General features: G+C 38.6%; 1 protein-coding gene across 1 annotated transcript in view; it reads left to right on the plus strand.

Annotated features, from left to right (window-relative positions):
* Positions 1-1,659: 1,659 nt before the first annotated feature.
* GRIK2 (glutamate ionotropic receptor kainate type subunit 2) overlaps positions 1,660-21,754 on the plus strand; it is a gene marked incomplete at both ends in the record, with an annotated part of 381,844 nt that continues 361,749 nt past the window's right edge. Inside the window, one exon of the mRNA XM_080340953.1 lies at positions 1,660-1,774. Within this exon, the coding sequence (XP_080197079.1) occupies positions 1,660-1,774 (115 nt within the window). The remainder of the gene's footprint in view (positions 1,775-21,754) is intronic.

A 21,754-nucleotide genomic window follows, 5' to 3' on the forward strand; every position in this document is an offset into this window, starting at 1 on the left:
CATCTGTATGTATCTGTGGGGGAAGTCTCTCAGTGGTATTTTCTTTAGTAATAAAAGCCAGGGAGGGAGATAAAGGAGACAAAAGATGTCTGTAGGCGGACTTTAGAATAAAATGAATTCATTTTCCTGATGGGGAATCTAGGAATTGTCTTTTAATATTTGTAATAAAGCTTAAGCAGGTTCAGCAAAATCTTCACTTAGGTTGCAAAGTTTGACAGTCCTGGTTCAATATATTTTAATGGATATAGGCACATAACTAATTGTATTTCCAAGGAAAATCTGAAGTAGTCCACAGAGTCAGTTTATCTTTTTTGGAACACCTGGTCAAAAGACAGAAGTCTGGGGCTGCATTTGCAGATACAAACTCAGTATCCCGTTATTAAACTGGGAAGTGCTACTGTTCTCGCTGAGGACTGCAAAATGACTAACTACATAGATCTCTCTGTACAAGAAGGAACAGCAAAGGAAAAGAAAGCAGAATGCAAAATAAGGGAGTGGCAGAATAAAGTGCAAAGCATAAGGTAATAAATCCCCAAGTTACTGTATTTTAAGCAACACTGCAATTTCAAGCAAGTTGAGCGAAACAAGTCTGTGCATTCAACAAGGCTGTTCTAGCGCTGCCGATTCCTGTTTACCTTACAGAAGCAGGCTGGTGCTCCGTGATCACCTGGTCCGGAGCAAGTTCCTGAGGACAGTCAGTATATAAGCCATAGCGTGTACCCTATTTCATTCATTTTAGCTTAAGAACTTAAGTCAGTGAATGTAAATATCAAATTTGGGGGTTTTTTCTTTTCTTTTTTTTTTTTTTTTTTTTTTTTTTTAAGCCTAAACGTTACTGTAATAACCTGCATGAGTTTATTGTCAGCCTCCTCTTTCACAACTCTAAAGCTAAGTGATTTCGACCCAGGCAGTCAGCTATTAAAATGCATGAATTGATTTTTACACAACCGATTCCCTTCTCCCCTATAGCCCCCTCCTCACCCGCTACAGATCCTTATAGCTATTGTTCAGAACAATTGAAATACTAATAACAATTAGAAGCGTGTAAACAATACCGAGCTGCTTTTTTTTGCCTTTTTTTTTTTTTTTCCTCTCCCCTCTGACAACGCTAGGCGATCAGATCGGTTGCATAATAGAAATTGGGAAGGCTGTCTGGCAGGCAGCCTTAAGAAGAGAAGAGCTATCTCAATTTCTCTCACTTAATCTTGGCTTCGCGTCAGAAGCTGTGCAGCAGTGCAGTAGAATGGGAGCACGGCAAAAGCTTCTCCAGTAAAACGGCTGGTGCTCACTGACTCTCGCTATGTGGCGATACCTCAGCGATTTCCCGAGCTGGATTACCTACTGATTTTCCTCCTTTCTTGCCTCCCAGGTTTACTCGGCTGGACATTGTGTGTGTTTGGATCTCTCAAGGATTCTCCCCCGACTAACATGGATGTCCCACCATTCCTTGCAGTTGAAGGTTGCTCCTTGGCGCAGTGAATGAAGAACATGCAGGGATTGCTAATGGGTTTGGGAAGCGTAGACTCTCTCCTCTCTCTGTGACCATGCCGTGATCGCGTCTGAGGGCCATCAGTTTACGTATCCTCGTTCTCACCCTACCGGGAAACCTGACGGCTTAGAAGGGGGAAGTGAGGCAGCGCGTGTGTGCATAGAAACATCATGAAGATTATTTCCCCTATTCTAACTAATTCAGTCTTCAGATGCATCGTTAGACTCCTTCTTTGCTTACTGTGGATTGGATATTCTCAAGGAACCACACATGTATTAAGATTTGGTAAGATTTCCCGAGACTTTTTTCATTGTGCATTTAAGCTGGAATGCGATATTCGTAGGATTGACTCAGAAGAGGGTGCTGGGGGAGAGCTGGGACGTGGTATCGGAGTCAGGCACATAAGTCCCTCTTAATTTTGCATCCGGAGGGATGAATTGATGTGTGTTTTTTTCTGTCGCTGTAGCTCATTGTAGCCCTAGTAACGGCATGATGATGATGATAATTATAATAACAATAGCGAGAAAAATGACTGGCAAACGCTTTTGCCCAAGGCTCTGCGCAGCTTGCGTTCTTTCCTCGAAATGTACCTTTTTTGTTTCCATAGTAGTGGAAAGCTTAGCTAATACGGTGCTCGATCCTTTAAAAACCTGTCAACTAGTTGTTAAGTTTCTGCCGCCCGTCTCTGATCCACCCGAGCCGATCCCGTGTGGGCTCGAAGCTGCGATTTGAGACCTTTAGGCTGTTTTCCCTTGAAGCGTCAGCCTAGTTGCTTGCCACTTCAGTGGCGTGTAGGGTTAGAGAAGAGATGATGTATGTCTTGAGCGGTGGCCATGAAAGAGCCTTTGCGATACATTTCGAAACCACAGCTTTTCTATGCGAGGAAAGTTGTACGAGTTCCCCACTCCCCCTGCGCCCGAAAACAAAACAAACAAACAAAAAGAGAGATAGAAAACGCATAGATCAGAATGAAATTTCAAGGAGAGCAAAATACTTTGCAGTTTAAAGACTATCCCAGATGGACCACGAAACTAATCGTAACATCTCTGCCTGTGGATGCGCGCCTGTATACGTGTGTATAAGAAAGCAAGTGAAGGGGGAATTTTCAGCCACTGCAACCCCTGTAGAAGTTTCACAGTGAGGAAGGGCAGGACGCAGAGGAAAGTTAACTGCGCATCCGAAGGGGGCTGTTAGATCCGGAAGAGTCTTCCGGGTCGAACCGCCGTGGGAGCCCCGCACCCGCGCCCTGCCGGCCGCCCGGGCAGCGCGGGCGGAGCGCAGCGCCCCGCGGGTGATCCGCGGCGGGTAGCGGAGGAGGGGGCAGGCGAACAGCTGCTTCCCCAGACAAGCGGCAACCTCTGTGCCTACGACAGCATGGGTAGAGGGAGAAGACACGGATCTCCCGCATTCGCGCTAGCCGCGATAAGTTGGCAGCAGCCGCTACATCCCTTTCTATGGGGCACTGAAAGCTCTCGTCTTCGCCTGGGAGTAGTGGCTCGGTTTGTATCTTTGTTTAAATTCCCCCGCTCGCACACACTTTTATGTGGAGGGGCAGGTGGGTAATGATTAAAAAGTCACCACGTTGTTACCGATCTCGTGTGCTGAATTCCTAGTAGTACTTATTTTCTGCTTCCGTGTAGTCTAAAGGTGGTGCTTAAGGCACGTTGCTCTTAGCAACCGTCTTCAGGAATGCTTGTTTCTTTGGATATGGCTAAACGGCTCCGTATATCATTGCGGGGTTTATTTTGCATTTAGTATGAGCCATAATCATGGCCATGAGATTAGTACCACAACCCGGGGTTCGTAGCCGGTGCCAAGGGCCAGTCTCTATGAGTCTGAATTACTTTCAAGGGTAGATCTTTAAACAAACATTTTCCTGGCCACATCATTTGCAGGAGGTGAGCTTTCCTCCTCTAGATTATCATTCTCTCTGAATTGTTAGTCTGGTGTACCTACAGGGCCCTGGAGAGTAGTGTTTTGATAATGATTAGAATAATAAATAATCTCGAGATTGAAGGGTGGTGCAGCAGGACTTCGACGCCTGTGACATGGTCTCACACATACGTATTTGTCCAGCCTAACTTCCCTTCCCAACTGCCTCCTGGTCACACAGGTGGCTAACACAGGTTGTGCTCACTCCACTCTTTGTAGCAGCCAAGTATGAGTCCGCTTCTGCATCGCGGCATGCTTTTGCTTGTCTTTCAAAAGAATTGTCGCCAATCCATCTCTGAGGGTTAGAAATAGGTAGCGAGCGGTTAGTTAATTTATTTTAGTGTGGAAAATGTTAGATGGAAGAGAGAGTGAGGAAGGCTTTTGCCGTGCTCAACCGACCTTGTCTGGATTTAGCCTAGTCCAAGTGTGGAGTGACTCTGTCTCTAACCGCGAGAGAACTCCGGCTGCTTCCCCAGAGACTGACACCTCTGCCTCTGTGTACGGCATGGCGGGGAGGAGGGAAGGAGCAGGGACTGAACTGTCGAAAAGCTTTGGTTGTTTCTGAGAGGGGAGTTCCCCACCGCCTCCTCCGAGTTTCTGTGCTATTTGTCCCTCCGGGATATCCTTGCGACCAGGAGGACGGGATGAGGTGCTTTCCCGTGGTGTCCTTCCCGAGGAGATGTGAGAGCTGAGGAGATTCCCTGCAGAAGGCAGCCTGCCAGCCCCCGCTCTTCTTCCTCAGCCAGCAGCGCTATGGCAACAGGGGAGAGCTTGAAGCCTGCCAGAGCTCCAGCCCCCTCATTCCTCCTGTGCAAATTAACCACCATGGATTCGCATTGTCCTTCCCACGGCTTCTCTCATTGTTGGGACTAGCCAGCATGTCCTTTCTCTCTCTTTTTCTCGCTCTCAAGCTACCTCTTAGCAACTACGCAGGAAGTCGAGCCGCCTGGGTTATCTGTCAAATGCGGGGGGTTATTTTTGTCTGCGCCTTATGGAGCAAACATGGGGAGAGACTGGTGCGATGACATAATTCCCTCCCTGGAGGCAATCACTCAGGCACCTGGACACCCACCTGCGGCTGTTGCTGCTGCTGGAGTAGGGGAATGTGGTATTTGGGCATGACTACCAGTCAACCTTCCTAAATAACACTGTGCTTCATGGAGCATCTGGCAAGCCTCTTTCTCTTGCCCTTTCTGAACAGCTTCCCGTAAGTAAGCCCAGGAAACGCTGAGGGTGAGGCTTGTGTCCATGATACTCCAGGGCTTCAACTGTTAAGAGTCCTAAACCCTTGCTACAGATGAAAGGGCAGCTCCCAGCTTGACGAGGGAGAAAAACAGCAGCCCAGTATTTGTCTCTCTGCTGTACTAAGTGTGATGGAAACCTTTTCCTTATCACCGTACAAAAGTCAAAATACGTGACCGCCGGCAGATCCATTCCGTTATCGGGGATCACGTTTCGTACCTTTCCGATTCACTGCTTCTGTGTAAGAGCAGACGCAGGCCAAGGGCTCCCCAGAAACACCAGGTAGCTCGGCAGATCGGCAGCCGAGCCACATCTCCGCCCCCGATCGCTGGGCACGGCGGGCGGCCCGGGGCCGGCCTCAGCCTCCACCTTTTCATAAGGGCCCTCGCTTCTGCCTTCCCCGGGGGTATCCCAGCACTTAACCCTGAAAGACTGAATTATCAAGCCATTAAGGGCTGTTAACCACCAGTAACGGCTCACCTGTGTTGCCAGAAACTCGCCCCTTCTCCGTACCCAAAGCAATAAGAGCCCAGGCTGTTTAAAGCCCCTCTTACCTATTTCGACGTGGGGCATGAATATCAGCTCTTTGAAATCCGGATAATTCTGAATCACCTCCTTTATTTAAATTGCCCCTTTCGGGCCTTGTTTCTGCTGCCGTGAGCAATTGTCTTTCCTATAGCAGAGGTGTGAAGAGGGGCCTGTGACTGGAAAGTGAAAGCGGTTTAATCATTGCATTTTCTCATTTCCTCTCAGGTAACTTATTAGTTATGAAAGGGTGGTGGAAAGACTGAAAATCTCCACCGCAGGAGGCCCACTGGACTGATAAGTGTTTCCCCACTTTGCGCAATATATATATATATATATATTTTCAGCACAATCAGAAAGAAGGGCAAAGAAAAGCAGAGGCCCGTGTCTGTAGTCTCCACTTTTTGTTGCTTTGGAGTTGCCTGACTTCAGACAGATGGAAAAGGGAGCTGAATGTTGTAGGTTACAATGAATCATAAGGGGAAGCAGGGGGATCTTCTTCCGGATAAAACCAAAGGAAAGGCAAGAGAGAGGGCTGGAAACACTTTTCAAGGAACTGATAGTTTCTACTACAGACTTTTTTTTTTTTTTTTTTTTTCCCCTTAAAAAAAAAACCCACACCAAAGTTTTACAAAACCCAGCACTTTTCCGGAGCCGCCTCGCGCCCCTCACCCCCCCCCCCCCCCGCCCCCCCGCCTCCATACTAATAGCAAAACAAAACTATATACGATGATGTAACTCAAAGAGGGGAATTACTATACGCGGGAGGTTTGCTCCTTGAAGGTTTAGCGCGGGTTTCATCTGAAATTCTTCTTTAACTGAGCTCCTCTGTTTGAGTTTATCTCCATGTAACTGCTTTTGTAAGATCAAGAGCGACAAAACCAGACAAGGGGCCACCTCACTGGATTCACTGCTTGTGCAGGGACTAGTGGGTGTCGAAGCACAAGTTTCTGGGCTCTAGGTGACCATTTTGACATAGCAGCGTTTAAAACTAGCGAAGTTATGGAACAGCAGTGAAACAGTGCAAAAGGGTATGAGACAGGAGCTCAAGTGAAAAACACCTGCTGGGTAATCATGTCGAGTTTTCCTAGAGTGGACCTGCATTAGCTCTCCTGGATGTGAACTTTCCTTTGGATTTTGCACTGACACCCGTTTAATGGAAGGAGGTAACCTTTCTGCTCGTATTTAAGAGAAAAATGAGAAAATATACGGTTATATCTGGTTCTAGTGGGGAAGGTAGTCTGCCTTCTGATCAAGAGTGCGATGGAAATCTGCAAAATAAACACCTGTTGTGGCAGCCCCCAGAGGTCCGTGGCTTTGCAGTTCCAGTATTTAGAGCCCAATGAAAATTTTACTGCCAAGGACGAGAAGCTTTCGATATGTGTTAACATCCACACAAAGAGGAGTTCAAAATCAGTTTTATAAACAACGGCAGAAATCTTTGAAAAAAGCGTAAGGTTAAGAGCCTCGGGAAGGCAGCAAGAAGGTGAGAAGCATTGTTATTGACTGGTCTAGATTAAACAGCACAGAGGAAGATTTCAATTTGATAACGTCACAGCCCTTCCTGTTTTTCTTTGCTGCTTCTGCTGACAATTTTGTAAGGTAATTAAATTGGCTGATTGAAGTCACAGTGGTCATGGGGCGATAAAGACCATTTGGATTTAATGGAATTTAGAAACAACGGTGTGCTGCACACAACTCTTACAGAACGAGAATTTTAATGACTCATTCAGGGTGCTGACTACATAGAACGTCCTGGACGAGTTTAATTGAAAGGGCAAAGCAGATTAGCTGTATACAGTCTTTATTGCACTAGATAGGGGAATTAGAATGATCCTTTTAAAAGACTCATTATTGCATTATCAAGATTTAATGTAGGTTAAGAAAGCTTTCATCCGTGTGGGCTTTCTGGAATATCCCCAGATCCTTTCACCAGTGTTTGGAACACCAACAGCCTTGTAAAAGGATTTTCATACAATTGTCCGATAGATTGGATTCTGAGAGGTATAACTCGCTTCTTACTGACTGCTACATGTCTTTTGAAGTGATGCAAAGTTCAAGTAATACCTCCAATTTAAATGTATTTGCTGAATGAATTGGTTTCTGTCACCGGAGATAAGAAACCAGAGCAAAAGAGATTTTTCTAAACTCAAATATCAGAGATTTTTTTTTGTTGTTGTTATTTTACACAAGAGAAAATCCCCTCGATTTAGAAAAAAAATAAACAAAATGTTTTGTAGTAATTGCAAATAATAGCAGGTCTTTGTCCTCTACTTAATATATTTACCTTGTCTCTTTCTGAGTTTTAACCTTCATCCTCTTTAATCTCTTCCAGAAGAGCAATTACTAGAAGTTCTGTCAATAATGCAAAAGAGAAACTAGAAGGTGCCTTATTTCCATACTGCTCAATCTGCAAGGCAAATTGTTGTTTCCCAAATAAGCTTTTTATAATGTTATGCCGTAATGTATATTGGAAGTGTAGATTACACAATATGATAACATAATATTATTATGCTGTCCCATCTGAATTAGAATATAGAGAATCAAAGACCACTATCATATTAATGCTTATAATTTTGTGCTTTCACCCTCTGAATCTCTTGGCTTCCTTATTGTACAGTAACAATAGTCTTAGATTTATATAGTGTCTTCAATTTAAACAGCCAAAGCTTTCAGTAATGATCATTATTCCAATTACTGGAGCTCAGCCAGCTCTGGATAAACTGGATGGTATTGTAATACTATGTAAAACAGTAAACAGAAGTTCAAAAATGTATTATTAATTTCCTTAGAAGGTGATTATTAACAAGTTTAAACCATCAAGTTTTGTTGGTGGTGGTAGTTTGTTTGTTTGTTTTTTCTTTTGGCAAAAATTAGGAGTGACCGATGGGTGCGGTGCTTAAGACTGCTGTTTTTACATTTCCTGCAAAGATACACTTAGCTCAAAATTTGCAAGTGATTTAGATCATCCTGGATTCAGATTTTCTAGAACATTATTCTTGTGTAGTCTTTCCAAAATGCTATTTCAATAGAGTAACTCCTAGGAATGTGTTTGGTAGCTTTGTTTGATGTACCTTTCACATGAAATACACATTCCTAGTTTATATATTATTAAAATGTTTCCATTTCTAGGTGTTTCTGCCTGGGGTAAAGAAAAACAGTTTCTTTGCTAGTATTGTGGCTGGTGTCTACAGTAGGGGTAGTAACAATGTTTGTCCTTAGATAACAATGTTTTGTTATCAATGCATCAGAAGTTTAATTGGCTCTTACAGAACTTCATCTTTATATTCAGGGAAATATATTACAGAATCACAGAATGGGTCGGAAAAGACCTCAAAGATCATCGAGTCCAAGCCTTGGTCCAACTCTAGTCCGTTTACTAGATCATGGCGCTAAGTGCCATGTCCAATCTCAGTTTAAAAACTTTCAGGGACGGCGAGTCCACCACCTCCCTGGGCAGGCCATTCCAATGCCTGATCACTCTCTCTGTAAAGAATTTCTTTCTAATATCCAGCCTAAATTTCCCCTGGCAGAGTTTAAGCCCATGCCCCCTTGTCCTATTGCTGACTACCTGGGAGAAGAGACCAATCCCCACCTGGCTATAACTTCCCTTCAGGTAGTTATAGAGAGTGATGAGGTCACCTCTAAGCCTCCTCTTCTCCAGACTAAACAAGCCCAGCTCCCTCAGCCTCTCCCCATAGGTCTTATGTTCAAGTCCCTTCACCAGTAGTGTTGCTCTTCTCTGGACCCGCTCCAGGACTTCAATGTCTTTCCTGAACTGTCTGTATTTGTATTTCCACTCCCAAACTCTTTAAAAACTATTTTTTTCAATAAAATGGGTATCTGGATTTGAAAGTCAGTTTAACTAGCAATGTTGAAAATATCTGTCAATATTTCAGTGTGAAACCCCTCCCAATTGTTAGAGTCACTAATTCTTATGTTAGACTCAGTAACATTCTGACAGGAGAGCAGTCCAGGGAGACCTTACTTACTATGCTGTCAGGAACTATTGTTCAGGAGACTTGATGAGATTTTAAATTCAATGTATGATGGCTTTGATATCTTCTTTTCTTCTATCTTAATATTTTACTAGGTGTCTTTGATGTTTCCTAATTATATAAACACTCCGTCTGATTTCAGTGTGTGTAGCGGAATCTTAAAGAACTAAATGATCCATACAGATATATAGAAAAGGGAATATTGCTTTATGGGAGCATAAAATAATTTTGAAAGAACAATCTTTTCTTTTCTTTTCTTTTCTTTTCTTTTCTTTTCTTTTCTTTTCTTTTCTTTTCTTTTCTTTTCTTTTCTTTTCTTTTATTTTCTTTCTTTTCTTTTTTTCTTTCTTTTCTTTTCTTTTCTTTTTCTTTTTTCTTCTCTTCTCTTCTTCCTTTCCTTTCCTTTCCCTTTCCTTTCCTTTCCTTTCCTTTCCTTTCCTTTCCTTTCCTTTCCTCTCCTTTCCTCTCCTTTCCTCTCCTTTCCTCTCCTTTCCTCTCCTTTCCTCTCCTTTCCTCTCCTTTCCTCTCCTTTCCTCTCCTTTCCTCTCCTTCCTCTCCTTTCCTCTCCTTTCCTCTCCTTTCCTCTCCTTTCCTCTCCTTTCCTCTCCTTTCCTCTCCTCTCCTTTCCTCTCCTCTCCTTTCCTCTCCTCTCCTTTCCTCTCCTCTCCTTTCCTCTCCTCTCCTCTCCTCTCCTCTCCTCTCCTCTCCTCTCCTCTCCTCTCCTCTCCTCTCCTCTCCTCTCCTCTCCTCTCCTCTCCTCTCTCTCCTCTCCTCTCCTCTCCTCTCCTTTCCTCTCCTCTCCTTTCCTCTCCTCTCCTTTCCTCTCCTCTCCTTTCCTCTCCTCTCCTTTCCTCTCCTCTCCTTTCCTCTCCTCTCCTTTCCTCTCCTCTCCTTTCCTCTCCTCTCCTTTCCTCTCCTCTCCTTTCCTCTCCTCTCCTTTCCTCTCCTCTCCTTTCCTCTCCTCTCCTTTCCTCTCCTCTCCTTTCCTCTCCTCTCCTTTCCTCTCCTCTCCTTTCCTCTCCTCTCCTTTCCTCTCCTCTCCTTTCCTCTCCTCTCCTTTCCTCTCCTCTCCTTTCCTCTCCTCTCCTTTCCTCTCCTCTCCTTTCCTCTCCTCTCCTTTCCTCTCCTCTCCTTTCCTCTCCTCTCCTTTCCTTTCCTCTCCTTTCCTTTCCTTTCCTTTCCTTTCCTTTCCTTTCCTTTCCTTTCCTTTCCTTTCCTTTCCTTTCCTTTCCTTTCCTTTCCTTTCCTTTCCTTTCTTCTTTTCTTTTTCTTTTTTACTTTTCCACCTTGAATGATTTGATCCCTTCCCTCACTTCATTTTTTTTTTTAATAGCTGAAATGGTAATTGATTACTTACCCATCTGAAATAAGAATGTATCTTTGGATGTTGTTTTTCTGGTCCTTTTTGGAAAGTCTTTGCTTTTCTAACTTCTGGAAAATTGCATGAAAAAAATTAAAAAAAAACCTGAAAGCCTCATCTCTGCCTAAAAACTAAACTTCTAGTCCAAGCCAAGTCAGGCTTCTCCTGCAGCGTTTGGAGACTGAAGGATGGCAGAGGGATTAGACAAGATTGGCTTAATCTGGATAATTCTCATATGGCAGAAGTTAGGCTAGATGTACTGTGCCTCTCATGGCATCAGCAATATGGAGGAAGTGGATTGAGTAGGGATTTTTTTCTCTCCAGGTTTTGAGTTTTATCACCACACACTGAACTCAAATTATTGGGAAGGAATTTGAAAGGGAATGTAAATATGTTAATGGTTCAACAGCTTCTTCCTGATATTAAAATACAGAAAATTCAGAAACTGCTTACTCACTCTGCTAAAACTCAACAGCAAGTGAGTGATTTTTTTTTTCACAGTAGATAATCATAAGCAGTCCTGTAAATAAGGCTTGTTTGTGAACATATGTATTTAAGTGATTACTTACTCTACAGAGTAAAGTTTATCAAGCTTGCGTCAAAAGATGCAGACCTTCTTCAGCTTTGGAAGGGTGTGCCATCTTCACATTTAGCTCTTTCTGTATCTCCAGTGAAATATTTCAAATTAAGTGTCATATTTCTCTGAATACAAAAATAACTACGACTTTAAAGTGTTGTTTTGTCATAGCCGACACTAAATTTAAAACACATTTATTAAAATATACACACCTAGTAGGTAAAAATGTGGATAAATTTATTAACAATTACTTTATAATTGAACTTGCTGTCCCTTTGGGCTTTTGTTTTTCAACAGGTGCTAAATATATACAGACTTATGTTAGTACAAAATGAAATAGCAATTGAAGTTGTAAATTGTGGGACATTGTTTAGAAAAATAATGTTTTAGATCATTGTAATGCCCAAACTAAGTAATTATGTTGAAGTCCATGGAAATCTGTCTGCTTATCCTTAGTATAGTCATTGCATAGACGAGTTGATGGTATTCTGCCAAAGATGCATGACGAGGCCCAAAGCTTCATTGAATGACACAGTGCTCTTCAAATCAAGCCATCTATGGTGGTTCACATTACAGAGTCACAGAATCACAGAATGTTTGGGATTGGAAAGGACCTCAAAAGATCATCTAGTCCAATCCCCCTGACAGAGCAGGAACACCTAGATTAGGTTACACAGGAAGGCGTCCAGGCGGAGACTCCACAACCCCCCTGGGCAGCCTCTTCCAGTGTTCTGTCACCCTCACTGAGAAGAAGTTTCTTCTCAAATTTAAGTGGAACCTCTTGTGTTCCAGTTTGAACCCATTACCCCCTGTCCTATCATTGGTTGTCACTGAGAAGAACCTGGCTCCGTCCTTGTGACACTCATCCTTTATATATCTGTAAACATCAATGAGGTCACCCCTCAGTCTCCTCCAAGCTAAAAAGCCCCAGCTCCCTCAGCCTTTCCTCATAAGGGAGATCCTCCACTCTCTTAATCATCTTTGTTGCCCTGCGCTGGACTCTCTCCTGCAGTTTCCTGTCTTTCTTGAACTGAGGGGCCCAGAACTGGACACAATATTCCAGATGTGGTCTCACCATGACCGAGTAAGAGGATCTCATTCCAGAATAAACTTAAAAATCGCACTACACTTATTTGCACTTAGTTTTGTCATTCACTTATTGTTATTAACAATATTTAGCAATGTGCTGTAAAACAAATTGAATATGATAGAGAATAATTTAAATTGTTTTTTTTTTTTACACTGGAAAGTGTATGTCCATTGGTTAAAGATACAGCCTTCCAGTGGTAGCAAGACAACTCATTTCACTGAACAGACACTGAGAGACAATTCAAAACATTGTGCTAAGTAGATGTACAAGTGAATAACAAAAAGGAATGTTAAGATTATGTATTCTGTAAGAGGAAAGTATTTTCTAAAGCAACAACTTCATTGTTATTCAACAACATTTATCCTACAAGGCAGGAAATCTTTAAAAGAAATTCCATGTTACTTATTAATTAAGGAATTAGGTAAAAGGGTACATTAGGGAAATTAAAATCATACAGAGTCTTCTAAATCAGGGGAATTAATTTGCTTTTTAAATGCTACATCATAGTAATTTTGGTTTTATATTTGTTAACTGGAATATATGTGTTCAGCTTACCATACACGTTTTGTGCATTTCAGTAACTGAAAGTTGTTCATAAAATTAATACAGAACCTTTAATAAATTATCAGCATACATTCAACTATTATATTTAAATTCATTATTCTTGCTTCACATTGTGCCACTTAACAAGGGTGAACATCAAGACTCAACCTTAGAGAATCTAATTTGTAACATTACTGCTTATCTGATTTTTACTTTTTGACAATGTTTGCAGTTTTAATGATTTACTATACTTACAAGAAATTCCTGTACTCATACGGATAATTTTTTTCATTCAAACCCTCAACCAGCTACCTTTTGCAGTTAATTATGCATTTCAAAAAAATATTTATATATTCTTGCTTAGAAAAATGTAGTCTTTCTGGTGTTATATGGCACCTATATAGCCTTCTTTCTAGTCCACAAAATGATGAGTTTTTGACATTTAATTCCCTGAAGCTGGTATTTGAAAATATTAATTTGCAAAATGGAAATGTAAGGCCAATGGCTGGTCATAGCTAATTTGATGGCAAATGTGGAATTCTTCCCTTTAAAAGAAGGTATAGTAAGTACTGAAGGAGTGTCTTGCTAGTTTGTAAGAACCATGCTTTCTAGTCAGTCTGCTTTCAGAACAGTGTGATTTTTGGCTAACAGATTTTTGGTGCTTGCCTTCATGCCTTGAGGTGCTAGTCTGTTTTAGACACTGAACTGCCTAGACATGCCACTAGATATCCCTGACTACGTAGTTCTTTTCAGTTATTTGAAAAACATTGATAGGCAGCATGGAAGTGGTTTGAGAATAATAATTTAGATACATTAACGGCAGGCAGTGATGAAGAAACAATGCAGAAAAGCATTGAGAGAGGTTAATGAGAAGAAAAAAAGTGAACTGCTTACCTGCAAAGGCCATATACGACTGTGCAAATAGTAAGATTTTTGTTTCTGCACAGTCAAAACCAAACGTGGGGATGGTGCTTGGCAAAGTGATCCAACAATACCAAACAGGAAGTATAGCTTTGCTTTTGTAAACTAAGAATTTGCTCAGTTAAATTCATTTACTTGTTATTGGATATTGAGTAAAATGTTCATGTAAAGGACAGAAATATAGTTAAATATGTTCATGCCCAGATTTGATCTTTTCTTAGCCTTGAAGGAAACCTACACAGTGTCAGTTCAGGGGAAGTGGCAAGCCCTGTGCATGCCTCATTAGTAAGCAGGTGAGGGAAGAAAATGGAAATCTGTGAAAGATACATGTAGCTTTCTTTCAGAGTTGCTATATGTATTTGTTTGGATGTCCTTGAGAAGCAAAGACTATAAAATATGACTGTTATTAAGGCTTATCTCTTCAGATCTTGGTAGACTCTATCATTCGCGACATTCAATATGTCTGCAGAAACTTACTGTGTGACTGTGATACAGCTAAGAAAAATGTGTCCAGAAATGCATTAAATCAGATTTCCTAATGTCTTTTTGAAACTACCTAAACAATGAAAAATCACATTTAAAGATCAAATCAACATGAGCTCCTCACAACATCTTCAGTGTTACCCATTTGTGACCTTTTGTGTCTAGACATTGGTGATTTCAAGTTTAGCTATGCTTTTGTACCATTCTATAATCATTAACATTCATTAATGCATTTGTTGGAACTTAAGGTAAGACTATGCCGTCTTATTATATAAACAGTGCGGGCTGCTTTTCAGAGCATTCTCCACTCTTCATTCATGGGGAGATGCTTGAGTTGGATAAAAATGTTGTGTCTGTTTTAATGGTATTGTGGGCACAGGAGCTCTGTTCACACTGATTTCCTTTACTTTCCTGACTGTCATAGGATCATTTTGGTTGAAAGACACCTTCAAGATCGTTGAGTCCAACCACAACCTAACTCTAGCACTGAACCGTGTCCCTAAGAATCTCATCTATACACCTTTTAAACACCTCTGGGGTGTCCTTCCAGTTTGTAAGAAAGTTGCAGAACATATTTTTGGAAGCCTTTCTTTTCCCCCCTCTGTTTCCATAGACTGTTCAAAAAAATCCTTTCTACTCCCAGATTGCACTGTTTACTGGTTTCTTATTTATCAGAACCCATCTGATGGTTATCAGGACAGAAAATTAAAAGCTCTTTGTTGTCTACTTCACTCTGGCTACATACCTACAAAAGTAAACACCAATATTTTCGCTAATCCATATTAACAACAGATTACTGGACTTTGGATAATAAATCCCTTTATTACTTTTTTTTTTTTTTTTTTTTTTTTTGGCAGCCATTTGAGTGACACAGTATCTTTGTGTCTTGAAAGAAAGGAAATAGGCAGAAAAAAAAAGTGGGAGTAGGTATTGTTTGCTGGAGTTGTCTTTAGCATAAAGAGAATTGCCTGAGGGTACATCAGGGGTGTTTGATGGATGGACTCATAAAGACTCCCCATCTGCTTCCTGACAAATAGTGTGAGCATAGGATAGTGAAGAGTGGTTAAGGTTGCAGAATCTGTTCTCACATGGTGTGATCTTCATGAATATTTTCAAAGTGTTTGTGAAAACAAAAAAGAATCAAGAAAGAAGCAAAGAAATTAATCAAAAACCACACAAAGTCAAACACATTCATGAAATAAAAAGAAAAGAGTATTACTACCCTATGAAAGCAAAAATAAATTCTGAGAATGAAGCTATGGACATGTATGTGCTCTTATGTATTCAACACCTGCCCCCCTCATCTGAGTGGTACTTGTTAACTCATCAACTCTGTTTGCCATGGAGAAATGTTTTTAGTGTAAGTGAAATCTTAGAGAGTGAATCCACCTCTGTTCAAGACCCATAGCAACTTACTTTCACTACTGTTTTAAGAGGAGGTAATTAAGCCAATGTTACTAGGTATGACTAGCAGTACAGTAAATCAGTAGATCATATTAAAGTCAATTTCTGTAACAGTTTAATTTCTTCTTAGCTAGGTAGCCTAAAATTACAGCACTGCAACAAACCCTTAGGTAGATTTTCTGGGCCTTTATTGTAAGGAGCTGTGATATGCTGAGGATGAGCATACAGTTCTTTGCTGAGCAATTAGGGGAACTCCTGAGGAGACAGAAGAGTCTTAATTACTTCCATATCTGATTAGGCACAATTTCCACAAAAGCTTACCCACATGGATAACTTCACAAATATGGTTAATAGGTGGAAAGCCAGAAGGGATTTTACTTCCATAAATCATCCTGTTGAATGATAATCTTTAGCAATTTCCTTCAGTTTCTTGTTTTTAAATATTAGCTTCTGTTTTGGGGTTCATTTAGCTCTGAAACTGAAGTAATGCATGGAAGCGCCTTTTGTCTACTGTGGCAGAAAATAAAATCACTGAACAACAGAAAATATTTTGGTGTCATCCTAAAGATAGTTGAGCTGTTTTTGCTAAGCAAACTGAGAGGAAAAATGGAAGGGGCTAGTCTAGGTGTTAATGCAATATTTTGCATTTGGTGAAGATCATTATACTGTTATACAAGAGGATTTTCTACCGGGGCTGGCAAAGGACGTGAGTATATTGAGGTTTTCAGATTTTCAGATGCCTTATGAGTTCTGAGATGCTGTATCCTAAGTACAATATTTAATATGTGCAGTGATAGTGAGCTGTAAGTGCAGAGGATTATGGTACTTTTGCTTTTTAAAATAACTTCAGATCACATTTTGTAAATAGTTCTGTTATTTATTTATTTATATATTTTTTTTTTTGCTTTCTTTGGAAATAAGTTGCCTTTCAAAAACATTTCAGATTTTTAAGAAACTCATTTAGCTTTATTTGCATCATAGTCAAGAGTTTTTGAACACAAAAGTTAGTTCAAAACTAGTACTAATTAAACTTCCTCTGTAAAAAGTGCTAGTCTATTTTTTAATAGCATTATCTTTTTTTGCAGTACATATTATCTGTTTTCAATAGCAAACATTTTTTTTTTGTTGTTATGCAAACACAGTAGTCAGTCATATAAGCAGTAAGCGAGTAAGATAAACTTTTAAATTGGACCTAATTTAATGTGCTGAAAATATCTGAGGTAATGGGCTTCAGGTAGAACTCTAACTTTTTCTCTGAACTGGGCTTATATGATTCAAAACATGTGTTTTACCTTTTTCTTTATCAGAATTAGTGTAGGTGTAGTGTAAGTATAGGTGTAATCCCATCTTTCATAATACAAAATTTTATTAAGAATTTCAAAATTGTTGGTAGAACTCTTTTAGAGGTCATTTAAGCATCACCTTTTAATACCACACATTATTAGTAAAAGAACTGATAAAACTATAATTATATTCTTATTTGAAGATGCTCTTTCTAGCAATCCAGAAAACTATGAAAAACAGAGAAAACAGACTAATGAATGGCCATTCACTTTTTTTTTTTTTCATAAAAAATTACTGGAATTGGTGTGTTTTCAGGTAGGTGTTTAAAACAAATTAGAAGTAGTATGAATATTAGAGAATAAAATTACATAATTCATTACCAGGGAATGTTCTGATTCTCACCTGCTCAGCAATTATATACATTTAAGGAAGAAAGGTGTCCACTGGACACTACTGTTACTTCTGTCTCTGTGGGTCCCTGAGTAAGTACATGTAGAAAGCAAGATAAATCAGGGTAAGAATTATTCCATATTTCCCTTTTTTCCTTTTCCTTAAATTATGACTATTGGACTGTGTTGGATACAGGGTAGTGTATGTTGGAAAAATGTTTATTTTTCATGCTACTTTGTGGCCATTCTTATGTTTTCTGTAACATGCATAGTCAGAGAATATAGAAAGAGATGTCAGTGAGATATATAGAAATATATATAGAATATAGAAAGATATATATATATAATATAGAAAGAGATGTCATTATGCTGTTAATGGAGATTAAGATAATGGCAGTTAAGAAACAGTCTTCACATGTGGATGAAATAATAGAAAAACCTTTAGATACTGTAGAGGAAAAGAGAATTTTTAAAATAAAAGTTAAATATGATATAAATAAGAAATGGTATATAGAAAAGAAGAATATAGAATAGAAATGCAACTAGGAAAAAGAAACTCTTGTTAAAGCAGTACTCAGCCAACGATGGGCACTCAGCAGTGGAAAATGTTGTGGAAATGTAGTTCTGGAGTAGGGTCATGGAAACATAGCTCATTGTTTGGGTTTTTTTTGTTTGTTTTGTGGGTGGTGTGTGTTTTTTTTTTGTGTTTTTTTTTTTGGTTTTTTTTTTTTTTTTTTCCCCAGAAAGATACCAATGAGAATATTGGTGAGTGTAGTGGCCAATATATTTTAGTTTTTAAAATACAGCATTTCTAGGAAGACATCACAATCTTTATAGAATGTTATTTCAGCATTTATACAGAACAAAGAGTAGCTTTAAAAACTTGAAGTTATTGGAGATCTCCAAGTTAAATACTAAATAGGGTCTGGACAACTTTGCTTATCTGCAGTTGATGTCAGCAGTGGAGTTTATGGCCTATTGAAATGAAGATGTATGGGTGATGGTATTTCTAATTACACAAGCTTGTATCCAGCTCATCAGTTTCTTATATTACTTCTCTCAAAAGAATAATGTGTTCAGCCAGGGTAAAAATGTCAAAAAGGTTTATAGAAAACTTGGAAGTAAGAGTAATTTTATCTTAGTAAAAAAAAAAAAATAGAGCACAGAAACTAGAACACATAGTTTCATGCTGTAGTCAAACTCTGCTGCTGGGAAACATTACTGTGTCAGAAGGAAAGAACTATTGGCCATTGTTAGATCAATAGATCATGTCCATTGTTACTTCTATGAGAGAAAGTTTATTATTCAAAGTGATCCTACAGCTACCCAGTGGCTGTTGAGAGTCCAAAGCCCAGAAGGACAATTGGCTTAATCATTCCACCAAATAAAGCAATATACTTTCATCTTTTGGTATCTTCATGGTGAAGTAATGAAGATGTTGATGACTTGTCAAGGGCAATATGTTTTTGTATTTTAAGCATTATATGTGCAAAGAAGTTAAAGAGTTCTCATACACGTAGCAGTTTTCTAGAAATATTTCCTTTAAACAAAATAAAAAGAACTACAAGTACAGTCATTTATGCAGCTAATGACACAACTATGAAATTATTCATTACAAATAAATCTCAAGAAGCCCTGCTCAAGAATCTTGTGTTATCTGTCTAATTTATCTATTCTTGAAATGAATCTCCTATGAGTTTGCTTGTTTGACTGTACACTACTTCAAAAACCAGAGAAATGTTGGCAATAACTAGACAATACAAAAGAAATAAATAGCAATAATGCTAAAATAAAACATTTAAATTTTATTTTGAGTACCATGCCTGAATGATAGCCAGTGGTTCTTGGGAATTTACAAATGGTTATGAGCAGTTATTTTTTTAGGATGCTGATAACTGCTGAAAAATGATTACAAAAATTAAAAAGAATGCTGGTAAGTCATGTGCTACAACTGGATTTTATGTTATTTTTTACAGATGTATCTTGTTGGATCACAACTGGAAAAGTTGTTTCAGAACTAAGTGTCTCACTTTTGTGTTACTTTCCTAAACTTTCTTAAATGCACCATAATCCTGATTATTAGAAAAAACAAACAAACAAACCCCAAAACAAGAACAACAACAAAATCAAAGCAAAGTTCAATTTCTAACAGTACTAATATAAAATCCCTGCATGTACTTCGTAAAACATTGTAATTGCATTTTAACAGTGGACATGATAGATCATAGGATTCTATATGAAATGATACATAAGAAAAATAAAGACACACAAAATTAAAAAAAATCCGATTACTGTTTTTACTAATGGAAATAGATACATGTTGTCTGTTCCCCTGCAGTTAGCGTGCACATACTAGTGTGCTCAATACATCCTTTTAGATCTGGTCAAAAGGACAGACAAACAAAAAAATAGATTTTTTTTGCCTGTGTATAAAACAAATTTTTATAACATAAAGTTTGTACAACAACTATGTAGTTTTTGTTTAATGACCTTACATTTTGATTTTGAAATTCAGAAACTTTTGACTTTCAAATTTGGGTAAGCTTGGAATTTTTTTTTTGCCTTTTTTTTTTTTTGAATTCTGTAGTAAAGTCATAATATTTTCTTTATTAAGTGAAATTCTATGAGCTTGGTTTTAAGTCAGCATTCTAAAGGATCTGTCAATATGAATGAGGTGTCTGTTTTCTGATAAAACCTAATATCGCTGCTTTCTTTTTGCAGTCTCGTTACTATGACTTTTTCTTCAGTGTCTGCACAAATAATCTTCAATTCTTACACTTCTAGACAGGAATGGTAATTTTTCATTATTGGGAAACCATAAATTACACTGTCTCTGAATATGATAGAAATCTAAACTGCAATCCTCATTTTTGATAACTTTAAGTGTTCAGAAATGTCTTTACAGAGTTTTCTTTATCTCCAGAGGAATATTTGAAAGGTACTTAAGGTTAAGTAGAATGGTAAATTATTAACACATTAATTGTTGCTAAAGAACTCCTTGTGGGAATATTTTTGCTGTGGAAGAAGGATGTCCCAAAAGGGACAGTCAGAATTAGGCATTCTTTTGTGCATATGTGACACTATACAAGAATAGTGATTCCAGAGTTGTTGTGTAAGAACTGTACATGTGAGGGCCAAAAGTCTTTACTACTGGTTTCAGTATTCTACAGACTGATTCTTACATCTAATCCATATTAATAGTGTTTCAACAAATTTAAAATTATGAGGCAGAAATTTCCAGACCTAGGTTACAAAGTTCTAGAAACATGAAAAATGTGCAATTTGATGATAAAATTATGCATCATTTGACATGTGACAGATAACCTCTCTAAAACAGATAAATCACTGGCTAAAGAATTGTCCATCAAACCTCCAGATATAATAAATATATAAAATAATTGATCCTGCCATGAAAATTATATAGAAAAGCAGTATCACATAATCAGTTTGGTTTTTTTTTTTTAATTTTAATTTTTATTTATTTTTTTTTAAATTAGCAGTTTCTTTTTTAATTTTAAAATAAGATAAAATTGTTTTGGTTCTTAGAAAAACTTGTATTTTGAATTGAATAATTTTAATCTGATTCTTTATACTTAGTAGGAATATGATTGGTAAGAAAAATGTAGCTACGGATAAACTGGAATGATGCTTCTAGATTCACTTTTGTTTTTCTGAAGTGATCATAAGCTGTCTTTGTTTTATTCCCACCTACTTGGAGATCAGTTTTGCTTCAGGTTTTTGAATGTTCCGTTGCTGAAATAACCTCAAAGGCAGGTAGTTTTCTCACAGAGTATTTTATAACTGGATAAACAGTAAACAGAAAACCTTATGTCTATTAAGGAATGCAAGTATTGAAGGAATAATTGTTCACCTTGTATTAAAGAGTCAGGAAATGTTAATGACAAATTAGAAGATGGATTTGCTGGGTAATCTGAAGTCTCTGTACTTATTCCTGTTCATGCTTTTCTGTCTCTGCAATAATTTAGAGTATTTAAAACTTTAAAGTAAAACCAAACACCCAGTATTTTATATCACAGATTATTTTGTAACTAATCAAACCACAAGTGTATTAAACATTTTATGTATATATTTCACATGTTTGTATATATATGTATATTATATAAAGTTTAAAACACCCTTTGAGATTAAAACTCATTGGCTAAAGCAACAACATTTATATCCAGTATTTAAGTGTGCAATAATCTTGATTCAGAATTTGGCCTAGAACATTTTAGTTATTTTATAAAGGGACTTTGAATTACTTTCCTCCCATACAGTGTAATTCTCTCCTGGAATCCTAATTTTTTCCCCACTTAAATCAAGGATCACTAAACACCATAGGCCAATTAATATTTTGTACAATTCCAGGGATGTCAAGATGAATGTTTTGAGTTTGATCAGGCAGCAGGAATGGTTGCATAATGTGACCTGAATTTTGAGGGGGTTTAGCACTTATTCTTATTCATAGGAATCTATGAGAAGTGGCAACACTTTGCAGTGACTCTGAAGTAGGTATA

Source organism: Nesoenas mayeri (assembly GCF_963082525.1).
Source record: "Nesoenas mayeri genome assembly, chromosome: 3".
In the NCBI taxonomy this organism is placed as follows: Eukaryota; Metazoa; Chordata; class Aves; order Columbiformes; family Columbidae; genus Nesoenas; species Nesoenas mayeri.